This window comes from Cavia porcellus, unplaced genomic scaffold, assembly GCF_034190915.1.
Source record: "Cavia porcellus strain 051 isolate PalLab524CR breed Dunkin Hartley unplaced genomic scaffold, mCavPor4.1 scaffold_20, whole genome shotgun sequence".
In the NCBI taxonomy this organism is placed as follows: Eukaryota; Metazoa; Chordata; class Mammalia; order Rodentia; family Caviidae; genus Cavia; species Cavia porcellus.
The window spans coordinates 36,832,576-36,851,321 of NW_026947503.1; the positions used below are offsets into that span (position 1 = coordinate 36,832,576).

At 34.1% G+C, this 18,746-nt stretch overlaps 1 protein-coding gene across 4 annotated transcripts in view; it reads right to left on the reverse strand.

The window, feature by feature from the left end:
- Ark2n (arkadia (RNF111) N-terminal like PKA signaling regulator 2N) overlaps positions 1-18,746 on the reverse strand; it is a 123,415-nt gene that overhangs the window by 49,532 nt on the left and 55,137 nt on the right. For 3 of the 4 annotated variants that reach the window (XM_063231740.1, XM_063231738.1, XM_063231739.1), the window contains one exon: positions 3,424-3,606. The exons of the other annotated variant lie outside the window; for it this stretch is intronic. In XM_063231740.1, the coding sequence (XP_063087810.1) occupies positions 3,424-3,606 (183 nt within the window). The remainder of the gene's footprint in view (positions 1-3,423; positions 3,607-18,746) is intronic. 4 annotated transcript variants of the gene reach the window in all.

Sequence of the window (18,746 nt, forward strand, 5' to 3'; positions counted from 1 at the left end):
GTTAAGTCCTGAAATTTGTGGCAATCACAAAAATTTCTATTAATTTTTTGTTATGACACTATGTTTATTTAGCTTCACACACATTCCAACTATGAATAATGTTCAATTTATTATTCACATTCCTACATTGTCAGATGTAAAATAAAAACTACTTTGAAAGAGTAAAAAAAATGGCTTCAAGTGGTGACTTCCTATACCCTTAACAAAAATTTACATACACAATTTATGGCCCAATATGCACATGTACTTTCTATGTATGGTAGAGAGTTAACCATTAACCACAGCCTATAGAAACTATTACACACATATATCAACAAACTATTACACATCTATACAAAGAAATACAAGAAATGTTAATGACAACATCATTTAAAATACAACCCTAAATGTCCAACAAGATGATGCTTAAACTGTGATATATTTGTACAATGGAATACTAAATAGCAATGGGGGGGGGGCGGGAATCACTGAACTAGACCCACACCTAACAAGCATAGAGCCAGATGTCGTGGTGGCACCTGTAATACCAGGACTCAGGAGGCTGAGGCAAAAGCACCATTCAAGGCCAGCCTGGGCTACATAGTGAGTTTAAGTCCAGCCTGAACTATATAGCAAGACTCTGTCTCAAAAGAACAAAACAAAAAGCACAAAGCTCATAAAATGTTGAACTAAAAAAGGCTCCGCAACAACCCCACCCCTCAAAAAAAATAAGTTGCAAATGATTACCTGAAATGTGGTACCAATTAGTTTTTCATTAATTAATCCCAAGGTCTCTTGCACAGTAGGCTAGTAAGGACTAAAGTGTGATAGCGAGTTAGATACACAACAAATGGAAGTAGAATTATACAAAGAAATACATAGGCATACCAAATACCAAATTTAGGACAGCTCTAGCTAACAAGGGTAACAGATAGATGGGCAGAGAGCTGAAGCTATACAGGTACATCCCTCTTGACATATGTTTGCCACATTGTAGTCTTTAAAAGAATAGCAGTAGATCCCTGAGTTCAAGTGATGTTTTTGGGCAAGCTAACAATTATAGTGAGCCTTCCATATCCACAGACCAACTTCTAATGAAAAATATTAAGGAGAAACCCGTGTCTGTATTGAACATGTACACATTTGTTTGTCACTATTCTCTACCATATAACTTTATAAAACATTTACAATGCACTAGATATCACAGGTACTTAAGTAGAGATACTTAAAGTATACAGAGGCTATTTATAAGTTATGTGAAAAATTCTGGAACCAATGCCCCATGGATACTAAGGACAACTGTACTTAAAGCTGAAAATGTGAGTGCTTTCCTGAAGCCAGTAACTTTAATGATGTCATAAAGACCTCAATCTCTATACCAGTTGATCAAATCAAATGAAATCACTTGGTTTTGGTAAATCAAAAAGTCTAGTATTAATGATTCCATATGGCTCAACCTACTATTAACAATTGTCTATATGAAGAGCAAAATCGTGTGACATTTATTTTTTTTCTGCAAGAATTTATAATGCAGTTCATATTTAATGGCAACACTAAGGGAACAGGGAAAAACTAAACGTAATGGATCACTTAGTGTCAATGGAGAAAAGATAAGCCATCTAGTATACAGAATAGATGTCACAGCTTAGAAACATATATTGTACAAAGTGTGATCAAACTACTGTCCTTTGATACAAAGTATTAATTCTTTTCAAAGTACTTATAGTATTAATAAATCCTTAAATGTGCTGACACCCCTCTCCTTGCACAAACAAGTATTTATTTATGTAAAAACCAAAGCCCAGAGAAGAAATGACTGATCCAAAATCAAACAGACCACCTGGCTATAAAAAAAAAAAATTTTTTTTTAAAAGGCAAAAACTAAAAACCCAGGTCCTATTTCAAAACTAGCCACAATAAATTAATGATAGGTTCAATAAGTGATTTCTCAGCTTAATTCAAAGATTATGAGAGGAAGAATTCAGGACAATAATCATAGTGTTCTGTTTTAATACAGAAATTTCTAAGCTATAACATTTTTTGTAACATAAAATTCATTTTTCATAAAAATATTATTTTAGGCTGGGGGTTTAACTCAGCGGCATAAGCACCTGCCTTGCAAGCAGGCAGTTGGGAGTTCGATCTCCAGTGGCGATAAAAAAAGACAAAAAATATATATATATTATTTTAGACCAGTACACACTTGTAATCACAACTACTCGGAAGGGTGAGGCAAGGAGGCTCACAAGTGCAAGGCCAATCTGGGAAATTTAGTCAGTACTGACTTTGAAAAATATTTTTTTTTTAAAGACCGGGGATACCAGATGTGATGTTGTATGCTAATAATTCCAGGACTCAGGAGGCTGAGGCAGAAAGACCACCACGATCTGGGCTACATAGTGAGACTCTGCCCCCCACCCAAAAAAATAAAATAAGGTCTGGGGTGTAGGTCAGTGCAGAGTACCCTTAGGTGCTGACGGGGGAAAAAAGAATACAGTAGTGATTCAGCTACTACACTAGTGGATAAAAAACTATGCAAACAATCCTTCAAAAACACTAAAGGTCAGGCAAGATAGCACATGTTTATAATCCCAGTACTCAGGAGGCTGAGGCAGGAGGATTGCCCTAGTTTTGGGATACATAGTGAGTTCAAGAATAGCCTGAACTATAGTGAGAGTCTCAAAAAAGAAAAAAAAAAAAAACTAATGAAAATATACATTCTAAAAGAAGTCTGTTTTCTCATTCCCTTCGCCTTTTATCTTATATACTAGAACTTAAAAAAAAAAGTTTAAATTAGAGTGTTTCAGAAAAATACTGAGAAAATTTGAAGGCATCGAGAGAATTCCAAGGTAATTACAAGGTTTGTGTTTTTTTAAAATAGAGAATTAAATATCACTCTTAAGAATAATCATAGAACCAAGAAAAATAACGCAAGACAGAAGAGAGAGATTTTTTGGAGAAAACAGTCGGAAAGTGAAAAGACAAAGAGGGATCCTGGAGATCCACCCTCGTGAGCAGAAAAGCAGCAGCAGCAGCAGCAGTGCTGCAGAGAAACAACGCCGTCACTCCCGATTAAGCCACGAGCCGGCTATTCAGAGTTAAGAGGGGGGAAGGCCTGGCTAAAGAATATCAAGGCATCTGCACTATTTAGGTACACATTGGGCATTCTTAATCCAAGAAATATGCCTGCTGACATTTGATGCCTACAGTTAGTATTATTATTATTACTATTATTAATACCACTGCTTCTTTCCAATTAGGAGAGATGAAAGACATGCCACCCACATCTTTTCAGTTATACACGGCGGCGTGGACATCACACTCATTCAATGCCAGGTGGCTCTGGTATGGCTTGCTCTCCTCAGCAGGGTCCACTACCAGGAGAAACAGTTGCTGGGACACATGCACATTATATTGTTAGAGAAAGAGTCGGGGGAGACCAACCTGCCTCTGCATTCAGCTCCTCTGGAAGCCCGCTGGTCCTCCAGGTAGCTCCTGTGTCCTGGCCGCCTACAGAATTAGTGTGCTCTTGAACTACTGCAGCCGCCAATAAATTGTCCACATTTACCACTTCTGGGTCAGAGCTGGTGTCAGATATATCATAATGAGCTACAACTGGAGGTCCATCTAGGGAGGAAAGAAAATGTATACTTGTATCTAACTTTTGGGGTAAAAAATAATTCTGAAACTAAGAGTCCTCTAAATGCCAGCTGCCTTTACCTTACTGGTCTATCTGACTAGAAAAGCTATACTTGACACATCTAATATTTTGGACATGATGTGAAAGTGGAAAAGATACCCTAACCTTACAAAGATGAGGAACACATTTTAAAAGAAGGAAAAAGTTATGAAGAACAGAAGACAACAAGACTATACCGAACAATGTTACACTGAATTTCCCTCATACTCGTAGAGCAACAGATTAAGAAAAATGGGATGATTCCACAAAGAAAGCGAAACTGACTTTTTAAAGGAAAACTGACATAAATTGTTAACTCTTATTTTTAAGAGAATGAATCTAGTTCTCTCTCTTAGCACTTAATACTTAAAAGTTCCTAATAGAGTCAGAGAAGAAAATCAAATATATATTTTCCTATTTACTAAAAATAAAATTAACATGAGAGCTCTACTTAAAAATTTTCCAGTAAAGCCTTTTTATAATAACAGGAAAGTTATACACATTATAACATTCTACAAAAAGACAATATCCCCAAACCCCATTTTCAGGATTATGCTTCCCATGTTTTATGAGTTATATTTATATTTTCTTTTCCCTGAGAAAGACAACCAGCTTACACTCCAAATAAATTATACACAATATCTTTTTGAGACAGGGTTTTACCATGCTGCTCAGGCTGGCCCTGAATTCCTGGCAATCCTCCTGCCTCAGCCTCCCAAATGCTGGGATTACAGGCGTGCGCCACCACGCCCAGCTTATGATAAAGCAATCTGATGAGTGACTTTAGAGGAAGATATTAAAATTCTTACTGGAAAAATAAGAGATCCTTCCCATGCCCAAGTCACTCTACCTAGCTGAAAAAGGTAAAGCTGAATTCTAAAGTAATTAAACTGTAGCAATTCATGCTTAAAATAAAACAATATTCATGCTTGTAAAATAGATACATGCTTTAAAATGCCAATGATAACCTTTTCCTGGCAGCAAAAGCAAAACTAAAATTTCATTCAAGAAATCCCTCTACCACCCCCATTTTAGAAAAAGCTAAAATAAGGGCTGAGGATATAACTTAATGGAATGCTTGCCTAGATTAAAGCTAAAATTCTCTTTCCATAGCTCTTTATGAAGTGCAAGCAAACCATTTATTTCCATATAGATTTTAAAATATCACCCAACAAATGATTAAACATACCTATTTTATAAAACTTTTGACCAGGAAGAAATACGTATGCTAATGAATCATAAAAATGTAACAATTTAATACATGTATCCATTATGTAAACTGCTACTAAACAAAAACATGGAACACACAGTGGTATTTATCTCTGAAAACTAAGCTCCAAAACTACAGGTTTATATAACAAGATTTTAAAAATAAAAATGACCAAATATAAAAGCAAATGAATTGTTAGGTGCCACAGTATAAAGAACAGACAATTTCACAAATGAAATTCTGACGATCATGATAATTTTAGTTGACTATTATTTCCAGTTCCCCTAACAGGGTAGATCAAGTTCATTAAAGTCCATAAAATTTAACAAAGTGGCCTTAGTTTCAGCTGATCATGAATTTTGGTTCAAATAGCAAAAAAAAAAAGTATATGTTTAAAGGTTTTCTTTTCCAAAAAAAAAAAGAAAAGAAAGCTGCATCATTCTATAGTTTTCGTCAGAGTTCAAAATGATTATTATGGAATCAAAATACTGTGTGATGTCCAAATACTTAGGAGCAGAATATAGGAAGGCCAAGTACAATATTGACTATTTGACCATATGTTCTATTTTTCAAAAGGCTTTGTGGTTTTGTCCAAGTGTTTACAATAAATTAGCAATTTATTTTAAAATTTGTATCATTAACACCATTCAGAGACTCTTGCCTCACATTCCCCACCTCTACCCCCAAATTGAAGCAAAAGGTCAAGTCAAAATTGTACCACTCCTACATGTATAATCATGCAAAAAAATATATGTGTATATATACATGCAGAGTGACATCACCTACCCATAGAAATAACTTCTCTGAAAGTCTTCATCAGTAGAAAATACAAGCATAAACTTGTTATCTGGCTTCATTCTTGTATCTTCCATATTTCCAAACAGCATACCTTATAACTTAGCTTAAATTTAGTATTTATCATAAACAAAGCAAAATTTTCATATTTTAAGTATACTGAAGAGTTAAATTATGACTGTCAGTCTTCATTTCCAATATTCAAACAATGACAAGTCAGTAATATACAAATTTCAATAAAGGAAGGGAATGGTGGCCTTTCCAACTGTCTTTTAGTAAGAAGCCAAATTAAAGATTCTGTGTTCCAAGGTCATCTTAAACCTATATTAGTGAACCAAGATTGAACAGAGTATGTTTAAAGCATGTGTCATCACAATTTGTACTCTAAAATGGTGCATAAATATTAACTCAGGGTGAAAATCTGCAATAGTCTTTCAAAGGAGATTCTTTCCACCCAGAACTATGAGACAGGTACAATTTAGCAGTTTTTAATATACCTTTTAAAAGAAGCATCTCTTGAAAGGGAAAATAACTCAGATCATGGAGGAGCTATTATTCAACCCTTTCTATTGATCATAGGATAGAACAAACCTATGAATACTACTGTTGCGCTGAAAGATTCTTCCATGCTGTTAAAACAATTGTACTGCTACTAACAAAACTGTTTGAATTTGAACAATACCAAAATAGTCACTTCAAGTAAAGTTATTCATGGAAACACTTCCAGTCTCAAATTTACCCATTAACATAAGCACATTCCATGCTTATGACACATAAGATTAACTAAACTGCACACTTGACAAATCTGCTATCACAGTTCTGAGACAAAAGTTTTTAATCCTAAACTTTGTAAGTTTTCTATAATCATTAAAAGCATCACTCTAAAAAGTAAATTTTACACTATTTATTTGTGGTTAATCCAGATGCTCTTTCTCCTGATTGAAATCTTGAATATTTTCTACCTGTTACAATTACAAAGCAAGAAAAATAAGCAATCCACCAAGTACTTTTTAAGAACATCAACTCATACATTTTATGCCATGTCTGTATCCTCACTAATCTGTATGAGATCCTTTAGCTACAATAAAGGGGTTGGAGAAATCAGGGTAATAAAGATGAAGAAAAGAATCTGTAGTTGTTCTCACCATAAAAGATGAGATTGGCACTTGCATAGAAAGTACAGATTTTTGGCAGCAGGTAACTCAGGTTACTATACCTACACTCTCTTAGCTAAATGACTTCATTCCACTGCTCAGTTTTTTTTCACAGGTTATAGTGTGGATTCAAAGAACACAAGACTTCAAATACTGGTCCACTGCCCCATCTTCCCACTCATTATTAAGTAGTAATGGCTCACTCCACTTTTGGCTTCCTTTTGCACGTACACTCTGCTGTACACGGCCTGCATGGGAGAGGTTCTGAGGAAAACACCACTGCTTGGGTTGGTGCCTTATCTTTCCCCTACATAAACCCAACTAGTTAAGCAATTGCTTTGCTAGGATTAAGTTAAAGGAGATCATCACAAATAAGGTTTTTATATTTTTGTTTGAGCTTAAGATATAAGCTTGATCTATTCATATAAAAACATCTAAAAACCAAACAAGCCATCCTGGCTTAAGCTACACTTGGCATCATCTTTTCTCTGCAGAGCACTGCCAAGTTTTAGCCTATCATTCCACTTTTCCTTGGACCAATGAATTCCTCTGTACTCCAAAGATACATAGAAACTCTGCACCTCTGCACCTCCTCTCTACTGCTACATCATTGTCCAAGGAAAGGTAGAATAATCACCACTGTATGGTTTGCTACTTTGCCCTCCCCCTTCTAAGCCCCCAGAAAATTCCGCCCTTTCTCTTTATTACTTTGATTTCTCCAACCCCTTTATTGCTGCTAAAGGACCTCATAGAGACACCTTCTTTGAGCACCAAAGGGTTCAGAGAGAGGGGTCAGTCATCGCATTTAGTTTCAATCCAGATAACACTCAAAAATTTAGAAATCACCTAGCCGAAGGACCCAAGAAGACAAAATGTATACATATACATGTGTGTATGGTTTCAAGTGAGGGAGTGGAGTGTGAGCATAAGGAACACAGAAAGAAGCAAATCTCTAATTTGCATTTTAGAAGAAATTATTTATGAAAATATGTTTCATTACACAGTAGACTATTTACTAAATACTACTAAAATGAAAAATCTAATGTGTAAACATTTAGGAGAATGCGCTGCATATTCATTACTAACCATCAAAAATGAGAAATACATGTACAGTTTGAATAAACAGAAAACACTGTCTGAACATCTCTACTCTAGAAAGAGTATGAATAGAAGACAAAGCCTAACATGGTGCTGTATACCAGCAATCCCAGCACTCAAGAGGTTGAGGCATGAGCTCACATCCAGCCTGGGATATGTGGTGAGTTCAACACCAGCCTGAGCTATATATAGTAAAAACTCTGTCACAAAAAAGAAAATACCATAGAAGACAAAACTCTATATAGAAAAGTGTCATCTCCAAAAAACTCTAAATATCAAAAACTGCATGTTTTCTTCAGATTAACATCAAGCCATAAAAAATGTCTAGGACGAGGCCAGAGGGAAAGAAAATACAACTGTAAGCATTGAAATTTTGTGTTTACACTGGGTGTGGTGACACATGCTTGCATATTCTAGAATGAGGCAGGAAGACTGCTGAGAGTTCAAGGCAGCCTGGGCTACATAGTGAGTTCAAGGTCAGCCAGAATTACAGAGAGCCTGCTTCAAAAAAAAAAAAGAAATTTTATGTTTACAAGTTAAAGCATTTTCAAAATAAAGTTGAATCAATGTGGTTTAAATGTTTTCTATTACACTCATCTCAACTATTAAAAATTTTAACTTTTAAAGTTTCCAACATAAAAACAAAGCTTTAGGGATTGCAGTTGTTCCTACAGTGATAAATTTCAGGTCACTCTGTTCACCTAGAAAAGCTATCTATACTGATGAGTTCATTATGATTTTGAAAGGATCAAGGAAGATGCAAAAGGGAAAATTCGGTTTTCAAAGCAGTTGAAGAGTAGATCAAAAGAAAAAACCACGTATCATTCTACCACTTAAAAACTCTGAATCAAATGAAATTATTTACTTAAGGAAATCAAGAAATACAAAAGACCATTTGAAGAAATCACCTCTCATGGACCCATTGCTCTTAATACAAAGATCTATAGAAACAAAACTAAAACATCTGTACTACATATACCAAAGAGGAGCACAAAAATGAAATAATAGGTTAAACGTATCTGCATGTCTATGTACCTTACTAAAGATTCTCCATTCCAACATTTGATTATTTCTAGGACTAGGGTAAATTTACTAGGGTAAATTTCACCATTTGCCAAATTTTCAATTTTTAATAGAAATAATTTAGTATGATATAACTTAAAGGAAAAGAATCTTGTTTTATGATCATGCTGGCATTTCACTTCCATTTTCAATATGGCAACTTCAAAACTAAAAATCAGCTAAAAGTTATCATATAAAATCTATTATTCATTCTTCTATCTACAAACTCACACCAACTTATTTTATTATAGGAAAGTCAGTTTCTTAACTCACAATCACCTAATGTGAACTGGTAGAAAATCATGAACACAAGACTGCTCTCAACAAAGTAACAAGAAACACTTGTGTTTCAAAATTTTTATTTATCTAGTTTATTATACTTCAGATGCACAGATGAGTAAAAGACAAATGAAAATGCAATAAAATAAAAACAATAACATTCTTCCCAAATCTTAAACAGCTATAATATGAAGGATTTCATTACCCAAAACTACATTTTCGTGGAATAGCCCTTTTCCTGTGACTTGGAATTTTTTCACATTATTTACAATTCATAAATCTTTAGCTTCTAAACAAACTAAATTGTACTATTTCTTACCTGTACTAGGATTAAAGGCATTCCATACCATTCTTAAAGCAGATTTTAAGAAGAATTTTTATAGAACAAATAAATTTATTTAATAAAAGTGTAAACTGAGTAAGTTTGCTGGAATTATCCTGACACTAAATTTCCTGAAATGTGGTACTGCACAATATCTTTTATCCGTGCCCTGATTAACTATTCAAATAAATTTTAAAAGGAAATTTAAAAATATAAACTAAATAAATTTAACAGTTACAATTACATTATCAGTTCACCTTTTGTTAAGGTAACTTGCCCATAATTAGCTATTCTTTTCTGGAGAGGTGTGGCTCTCATTATGTAATTGGGGCTCATCTTGAACTTGCTAGTAGCAACCCTGGCTGGCCTCAAACTCCTGATTCTCCTGCCTTAGCTTCCAAAATGCTGGGATTACAGGTATGTGGCACCATGCCCCGCTTCTATAATTTAGTGTTCTAAATAGATAGCAGTAAGTACAAAATCTGCTTGCTATCTTTCCTATACCCTTAATGTAACTGTACTATTAGACAAAGTTAATTGCATATTAAAATGAAAACTATCAGGAATATCAATTTAGGATATTTTATCAATAAAATGATTCATTCATACAGTTTACTTTATTGACAAACAAACTCACAACATTTTAAATGATTTTTACAAATAGATTTTATTTAATAAATTTTCTGCAAATTAAGAGACCTATACCCAAAGGCCTCTGCTATAGAAATAGCAAAAGCAATAAGCAAAATGAATTTTTTATATTGGATAGGTCCTGGGAATTTAACCCAGAAAATGTTAAGCTGCAGTATATAACTAACCCTTTAATTTTATTCTGAAAAAAAAAAAAATTTTTTTTTTTAATTCTGAAACAAGGTCTCCTTAAATTGCCCAGGCTGGCCTCTAATTTATGATACATCCCTTTGCCCCACTCCCTGACTAACTGGGATTACAAGGACACAGTGCCAGGCTTGGCTACTTCTTGCATATTCTTTTATTGAGTATACCAGTTAAAATCATTTTTAAAACCCCAAATCTGCCATATGTGATGGTACACATCTGTAATCCCAGTACTAAGAGGCCATGAAAGGAAGATCAGGAGTTCAAGGCCAGCCTAGGCTACAAGGAGATTTCAAATCCCTCCTGGATACACAGTAAGTACCTATCTCCACATACATACATATATACATACATACATAATTTTTTTTAAAGTCCAAAATCTTTCTTAATTTAAAAAGTTTTTTCTCCAGCTTAATTACCATCATTATATTTACATATGAACAACTTTTTGTTCCATATAACTTCAGGAAACAGTGAATGGATATCAGACTAATGAACTGAATCCACTAGAACCACTGTGGACTACAGCATAATTTGTTTCCAGCAACTTGACAAATAAAACATTAATGAATTTCAGAATTATTTTATAATTCCAATGATGAGCATGCATGTGCACATACATATACATATCCCTGAGGTTAAGATCAATGAACAACAAAATCTTAGACTAGCTTCTAAATTTCTAAATTAAAAAAAAAAAATGCATGCAAAATACTATATCAAGATTTTAATTTTATGTACATTCTAAATCAATATTTCATTTTTACTTTTAAAATTATATTCAGTTTTAATAATGCATTTAAAATATGCATCAATATAATTTCGTTAACACTGTCTAAGGAATGGCTTTAATAACCAGTTGTTCTAAACTGCTAGTTAAAATTCTCTTAAAATGATTAGGTATCTACTGTCATACAACACTGAATACAAAGTAGGCAAAAAACAGAATGTAGAGAGATTAGCAGAGAATATATTTATCTTAGTGAAAGAATAACACCCTTTAAATGTTACCAATTAAAGACATACACTAGAAGGAAATGTCAATATATTACAGCAGTCAGGAAAAGCGATGTAACAAATTTGTTTTCTAACATTTTCTAAGTCTTTTTAAATGATCAGGGTTTGGGGCGGGGAGTGGCTGTTTTGTTTTAACTTGTTTTTAAGCCAAGATCTCATTATGCAATCCAAATTGGCCTTCAACTCACTATGTATCCCAGACTGACCTTAACCTCACAGTGATCTTCCTGCTTCAGTCTCACAAGTGCTGGAATTACAGGCATGCATTACCACATCTATACTTTTTTAAACTGGCACTGTTAAAGCCTAAATCTTAGTTCTTTTAATTCTGCATCCCATGGAGAAAAACTATAAGTGAAAATAATCACATGACAAATTAAATAGAAATCTCATGTGCACACATTAAATCAAACAGCCCAAGACAGAGGATTGTATTCTTACATAAAAAGCATGTCAGCCATGTCTGGATTAGTATTACAGATGTAAAGATATTTCCTACCAGCATTAAATAGTCTACATACATCCAAACAGCTCACATTATACATTTATCATTTTACAATTCTAAGAAAACTAAAGGAATTCAACGGAAATAAAGAGAAGTCTAGTAGGTGTTTAAACATTAGTTACATGAAAATGTCATCACATAACCCAAAATTAATTCTTGCCAGTATCAATACTTATAATCTGAGAAATACAGACATTGTCTCAATAAAGAATTCAAAAATTCCTAAAAGTCGGGCTGGAGGTTTAGCTCAGCGACATAAGCGCCTGCCTTGCAAGCAGGCAGTCGTGAGTTCGATCCCCGGTACCGATAAAAAAGGGAAAGACCAAAAAAAAAAAAAAAAAATCCTAAAAGTACTTCTTTAAATGTTCACACACCAAAAAAAAAAGTTCACAATACAAAAATTATTTTGCAGGAGAAATTTTTGCATTTTGGAAAAGATATTATTGTTTTAAAGCAAAATCTCTTGTTTTCAAAACAACAATCCTCAAGTCAGTAACACACTATCTTCAAGACACTGTACAAAAATAAAATTTAAAATTTTTGTATGTTTCTGCCACAAAACTACTCTAAAATTAAACTCTGAAACCACAGAACATCAAATTTAGCTTAGTTTTTTTGTTTTTGTTTTGTTGTACTGAGATTTGAACCCAGGACCTTCCTACTGAGCATATCCACAGCCCTTATTATTTTTGAGACAGGGTCTTGCCCTTGTTGGGCTTGAACTTCACTCTCAGAGTGCTGGGATTATAAGCACGTACATACCACCACGCCCAGCTCAGAATAAATTTTATGTTTTGGTATGCTTTCTACATAAATTCACGTATTATGGTATGTTGCTTTCTACCAAAACCTCTGCTTCCACATCTTTATCCAAAATTTTGTAGAAACAGCATCCCAAAATTACACCTTTTCAAATGTCTAAAATGTTATACTTATCTTGAATGTCAACTATTAAAACCTATGTTTGATAATCTATGCCAGTAAATTTTTTTCATTTTTTCGTAAAGGAAAAATTATCTAGAGCTCTTGCCCAATTATACAATAATAAGAACTAGGATAAATTCACTCAATAGTAGTAATAATTTGTGTTATTCTTAAAAGATGAATCTTATGCTTAGTATACTAGTTTTAAATGAAACAAAAAACCTACAAGTGCTTAAAGCAGTTTATACATGTATTACAGTCATTATTAACATGGTAAAATTAAAGTGTATCTTCTTATATCTAAGTCCATTATCTAGTAAATCTAGAAGGTAAAAATGGAGGGAAAAAAAACTTCCCCTGAAAAACGTCTCATCTTCAAGTAAGGAATATAAGCAAGTTAAAATTCAAGCATCTAAAACTAGTATGCTCTTCTTACTGACGTAAAACATATGAACCAGTACATGTATGCTGACATAGTTAACAAATGTCAAACTATCATTTCAGAGAAAAACCCACCAAATATATATACTTTTAAGGTAAAAGTATCTTGGTGTTCAAATTATGTCTTTTGGTCAAATGTGAATTTCAGGAAATCTCACAGTCATTACTTAGAGATCACAAGTCTGCTGTGTGTATGCATGTACATGTGCATGCCTGTGTGCGTGTACACATGTGTAGTTTTGAGGGTTTTTGTTTGTCTGGTTTTGAAGACACGGTCTTGTTATGTATATAGCCCAGGCTGGCCTCAAACCCTCCATCCTGAGCCTCCCAAATGTACATAGGCCATTTACCAAATTAATTTTTCTAAGCATTATTAAATCAAAAGTGAGCACATTAAGAAGTGTTTCCCAAAGAATTCTCAGACATCAAGTTCTGAAAGGAAAAAAACAAAACCACACGGTTACTCTTCAATTCAAAACTAGAAAAAGATCCAAGCATGGTGGTACATGCTTGTAATCCCAGCACTGGGGTGGCTGAGGCAGGAGTGTTACTGTAAGTCCAATGCCAGCCTGGGCTACACAGTGAGTTCAAGGTCAGCCTGGGTCTGATGTCCTACAAAGCAAAAAACAAACAAACCAAAACAACAACAACAACAAAAATGACAGATTTCTTGCCTAAGGTTACTGACAAATATTAAGATAAATTATAGCTCTTAATTATTTATATGCAAAGCCAATATCATATTTCATGCCTACAATCCCAGCACTTGAGAGGCTAAGCCAGGAGGACTGTAATTTAAGATCAGTCTCACACTAAGACCCTATATCAAGAAACAAAGTTTATACGCCAAACTCCAGATATACTACCTACGCTTTCCTCTTAAAAACACAAAACTATGGGCCAGGGATTTAGCTCAGCAGCTGAAGCACCTGCCTGGCAAGTGTGAGGATGTGAGCTATCCGCAGACACACAGAATCAGATTTTATCTCAAACTGTAACTTCATCAAATAATAAAGTTAACTTTTTTCCATATTTATAAGTTATTAAATTACAAATGTGAAAAGAAAAGCTAAGTTTATCTTATAAGTAAATCTGATAGAAAAAATACTTAAAAAAAAAACCAAAAAACATTATCAGCAATGTGCAGTGATGCATTCTGGTAATCCCAGCACTCGGGAGGCTGAGGTAGGATTGTTGGGAGTTCAAAACCAGCCTGGGCTACAAAGTCAGCCCAAGGCCAACTACGTAGCAAGATCCTGTCTCAAAAAGACCTCCCCCCCCAAAAAAAAAAAAATATATATATATATCATTAGCAAATTTACATATGTTTATTAAAGATCTTTATCCCAAGTTGGCTGTTTCTCACAATATCCCTACAAATCTTGAAAAAATAAAATACAATATTTCCTAATAGTAGGTCACACATAAAAACACCTATCATGTAAGACTTTCAATCCTATGACATTTCTTGCCTTTGATCCATTCCACAGGCCTTTAACATTTAAAAGCCATTTATTTTCAGTACAGATATTAAAAATGAAATTAACTACTACATTGCTAATAAAGTTACTCACTAACAGTTTAAAAACCCATTCAATGTGTATCCTTGATGAGCTGATTTGTATTTATCCTCTAGAGGTATTCTTTGTATATGAGTATGACAACTTAACTGAAGGATGTATGCCATGTTATTACCTTATTGAGCTTAAGTTAACGCTCAAGATAAAAGTCCATCTATGCAGCAATGAAAAACAGGGTAGGCCCCCTTTATCTGAGGTTTCATTTTTTTTTATGATGTCAGTTATCAATAGCAACTGTGATCTGAAAACAGTTTAAGTAGAAAACTGCATAAACAAACAATTCAGTAAGTTTTAAACTTCACACCATTCCAAGTGATATGATGAAATCTCCTGTCATCTTCCTCAGGAGTGAAGCATCCCTTTGTCCAGCGGATCCACACTGTACTTCTATCCATTAGTCTCTCAGTAGCTGTTCTAGTTAAGAGCTAACAGAGCACCTCCGTATCATGCTTTTTGTTCTACTCTCTCACATAGTCCAACTCAATCTAACAGTGCCTCCCTCGCTCACCTCACTTCATCTCATCATGTAGACACAGTCATCTCACATCATCCTAAGAGTGAGCATAGTACAATAAGATATTCTGAGACAGATACCATATTCACATTAACTTTTATTACAATATATTGTTATAATTCTATTTTATTATTGTTAATTTCTCACTATGCTTAACATAAATTAAGCTTTATAATATGTAAACATGTATAGGAAAAGAAACAGCATATATAGGTTTGATACTATCCATAGCCTCAAGCACCTACTAGGGTTCTTGAAAAATGTCCTTTGCCAATTAGGGAAGACTACTTCATTATTTCCTCACTCATAATGTCAAATTATAAGTCTAATCTTTCCTTACAATATCTTGCATGGTGGGCACAGAGTAAATATTTGCATAAAAAATAACACATTCTTTCTGTATACAAGCGCTACTTAATATGGTAATTTAATAAGGACTATTAACAAACTGATTCATTAAATGATGTGAAAGACTGATATAAAAACACCCATGTACTACATTCATTCATGATCTTCATAATAGAACTACATGATTTGAATCAGAAGAGTCAATAGTGTTTGTAGAAAATAATTGTTAAGAGTTTCTCAAGTTATTAACTAGTTACCTACATGTTCACGAGACTCCCTAATTTTTATTTATATATTTTGCATGATAAAAGCAACCACTCCCCTATTCTACAAATATGTTCCATAAACTATATAACAAAACACCAAATAAATTCTGCTGCTTTGTCTTAAATACCTAATTTCTAAAACTAAAAAAGAAACTGTTTACTACTATACTTTTTAAAACAATTTCAAAAGAAACTTACAATGAGCAAAAATATACTCCTTTTTATACAATCCATAAAGCAGTTAACAATTTTGTTATAGATTCACAGGCTGTTCTGTAATATTCCGATTTTCAACAATATTAACTGGAAAAACTGTTGTCTTTGAGAACTCTAATGTATTGTCAACATTTCAAAAAGTCATGTATGAAGCAACAAAGGGTTGCCGTGGTCATATCTGGCAGTCAGGTTATCTGCATGTGAGCACCTAATTGGATGACGGGAAACTGTCCAATTTAGTTACATTTTAAGTTCCTGGGTTCCAGTTGCTGCTTGCTCTCTTCACCAGAGTCCAGATGAGTAAGCTTTTCCACCCACACATGGAATTTCTCCTCTGTCTGCCTCTCCATGTTGGAAAAACAGCTCATGGCCTCTTCTAGGACACTATCTATGCAGTCCCTATCACAGACAGCACCTTTGTTAAGTAATCCTGGAATTTCCCTGAGCACTCCTTCATATCCCCCAGCACAACTGAAGTCAGCTTTAAAAACACTGAGGCCACTTTATAATATATTATTAAGGAAAGTGATTTTTATTAAAATACGCTTATTCAGGAAAATGGCAAAAACATTTCTTAGCAAAGCTTGACAGACGGGCTGGGGATATAGCACCTTCCTGCCAAGAGCAAGGTCCTGAGTTTGATTTCCGATTTAAAAAAAAAAAAAACAGAAGTAGTAGTATTGAGAAGTAGTATTTAAATTCATTAACCAAAAATAACAATTATAAGATAAAATAATAAAATGACTTTACTATTTTTCATAGCTTCACCATATCTGCCTGGAAGCATATATTCTGTTAACTATATAGCTGACTAATCTTGAACAGTGGTTTCCTGCCTTTGGTAAACATAGAAACAATGTTTGGTTTAACAATAACAATAGCTGGAATGGTTCCACGGCATCTGAAGTATGTTTAGTGTTAAGCTCCACAGTTGATTTTAATATACAGACTAGGTTGACAACCAGTGTATCCGCGAGTATTTTTACTGCCTTGACATTAAAATTCTGCATGGGTAGTCTGGCAGCTGGTCCATAATAAACCACTATATAATAATTCTCAAAAGGAAAGTTTTCTGGTTAAATTTAGCATATGCTATAAATCACATCCTTTCTCTGTAGGGGAACACAATAATGGTTCCAAATTGATCTGCAGAAAGGAAACCTGCTTACACACAATGCAGCACATTCCAAGTACATGAGCAAATACATGGTTATTGATATCCAACAGAATAATGGTTTCATAAAGTCCAGTTTAGGGATATGATACTACCTATGCATTATCCTTGCACTAGACTAGATCATCTTTGGTTTGCATCTCAAATAAAACCAATACAGTATTAAATTCTTCAGTCTAAAGCAGTATTACTTCTGTGACTGTACCTTTTCCACTTCCATTCCCACTTAATTTTTATCTCCCATATTCTGCTTCATTATTAGTGACAGCATATACAGTACTCTATCTGGAAGCATATGATAAATTCATTTATTGTCTTTTCTCAAAGCAGATTAGGTTTCATGAGGGAAGAGACTTTATTCACCTCAGTGTTTCCACACCACCTAGTAAGTACACAAATGGTTGCTGAATAAATAAATGATACAATTAATTTATCAGTCCTGACCTTGTCATCTACCTACGTCAAGAAGTCTTATTTTAAAGAACAGGCCTTGGGCCAGGCGTGGTGGCTCTTGCCTGTAATTCCAGCACTCAGAAGCCAGAGGTAAGAGGATCACCTCAAGTATTGAGGCCAGCCTAAGCTACATAGTGAGTTAAGGGCTAGACTGAACCCTAACCCTAACCATACAGTAAGATCCTTCAAACCACCTCCTCAAAAAACAATAGTTGTAGATGATAAAAAAGTAATCCTTCCCTTATGCTGTATTCACTTTAAAACACCACACACACAAATTTTTAAAACTACTCATTTTTATAGGTTAAACATCCTTAAAAAGGACAACTACATTTCCAAATGTAGTGTATTTAGCTTACGGAAAAACCAAACCAAAAAACAAAACAAAACAAACACACAAAAAATCATTTAAAGGGCTATCAAATTCCCTTTAAGCTCCCTCTGTGATATGTACTGGGTAAACCTAAGTGTAGAGCAGAAACTCATCAGACAACCCACTTCAATCTGGTATTATTTTTCTGTAAATATAAAAATGGGTACTTAAAAGCTAAATTCAGAAAATGGTGTGATAACATTTAAGCTGAAGGCACTAAACTAAGTTGCAGTCTCATAAAGATGAGCACCAGCAATAAATACTGAAGAGCAAAAAATTTTGAGGGTTCAGAAAAAGAAACTGCTAGGTATGGTAGCACTCACCTGTAATCCCAGCAAATAGGAGGTTGAGGCAGGAAATTGTGAAATTTGTGGCCAATCTAACCTACACAATGACTGCAAGTTCATCCTCGACTACAGAAACCCTATCTCAAAAAAAAAAAAAACAAAAAAAAAAAAAAAACTTTTTTTAAAGGACCAATTACATATTTGTTAAAACCAACAAAACAAGAGTGAACACC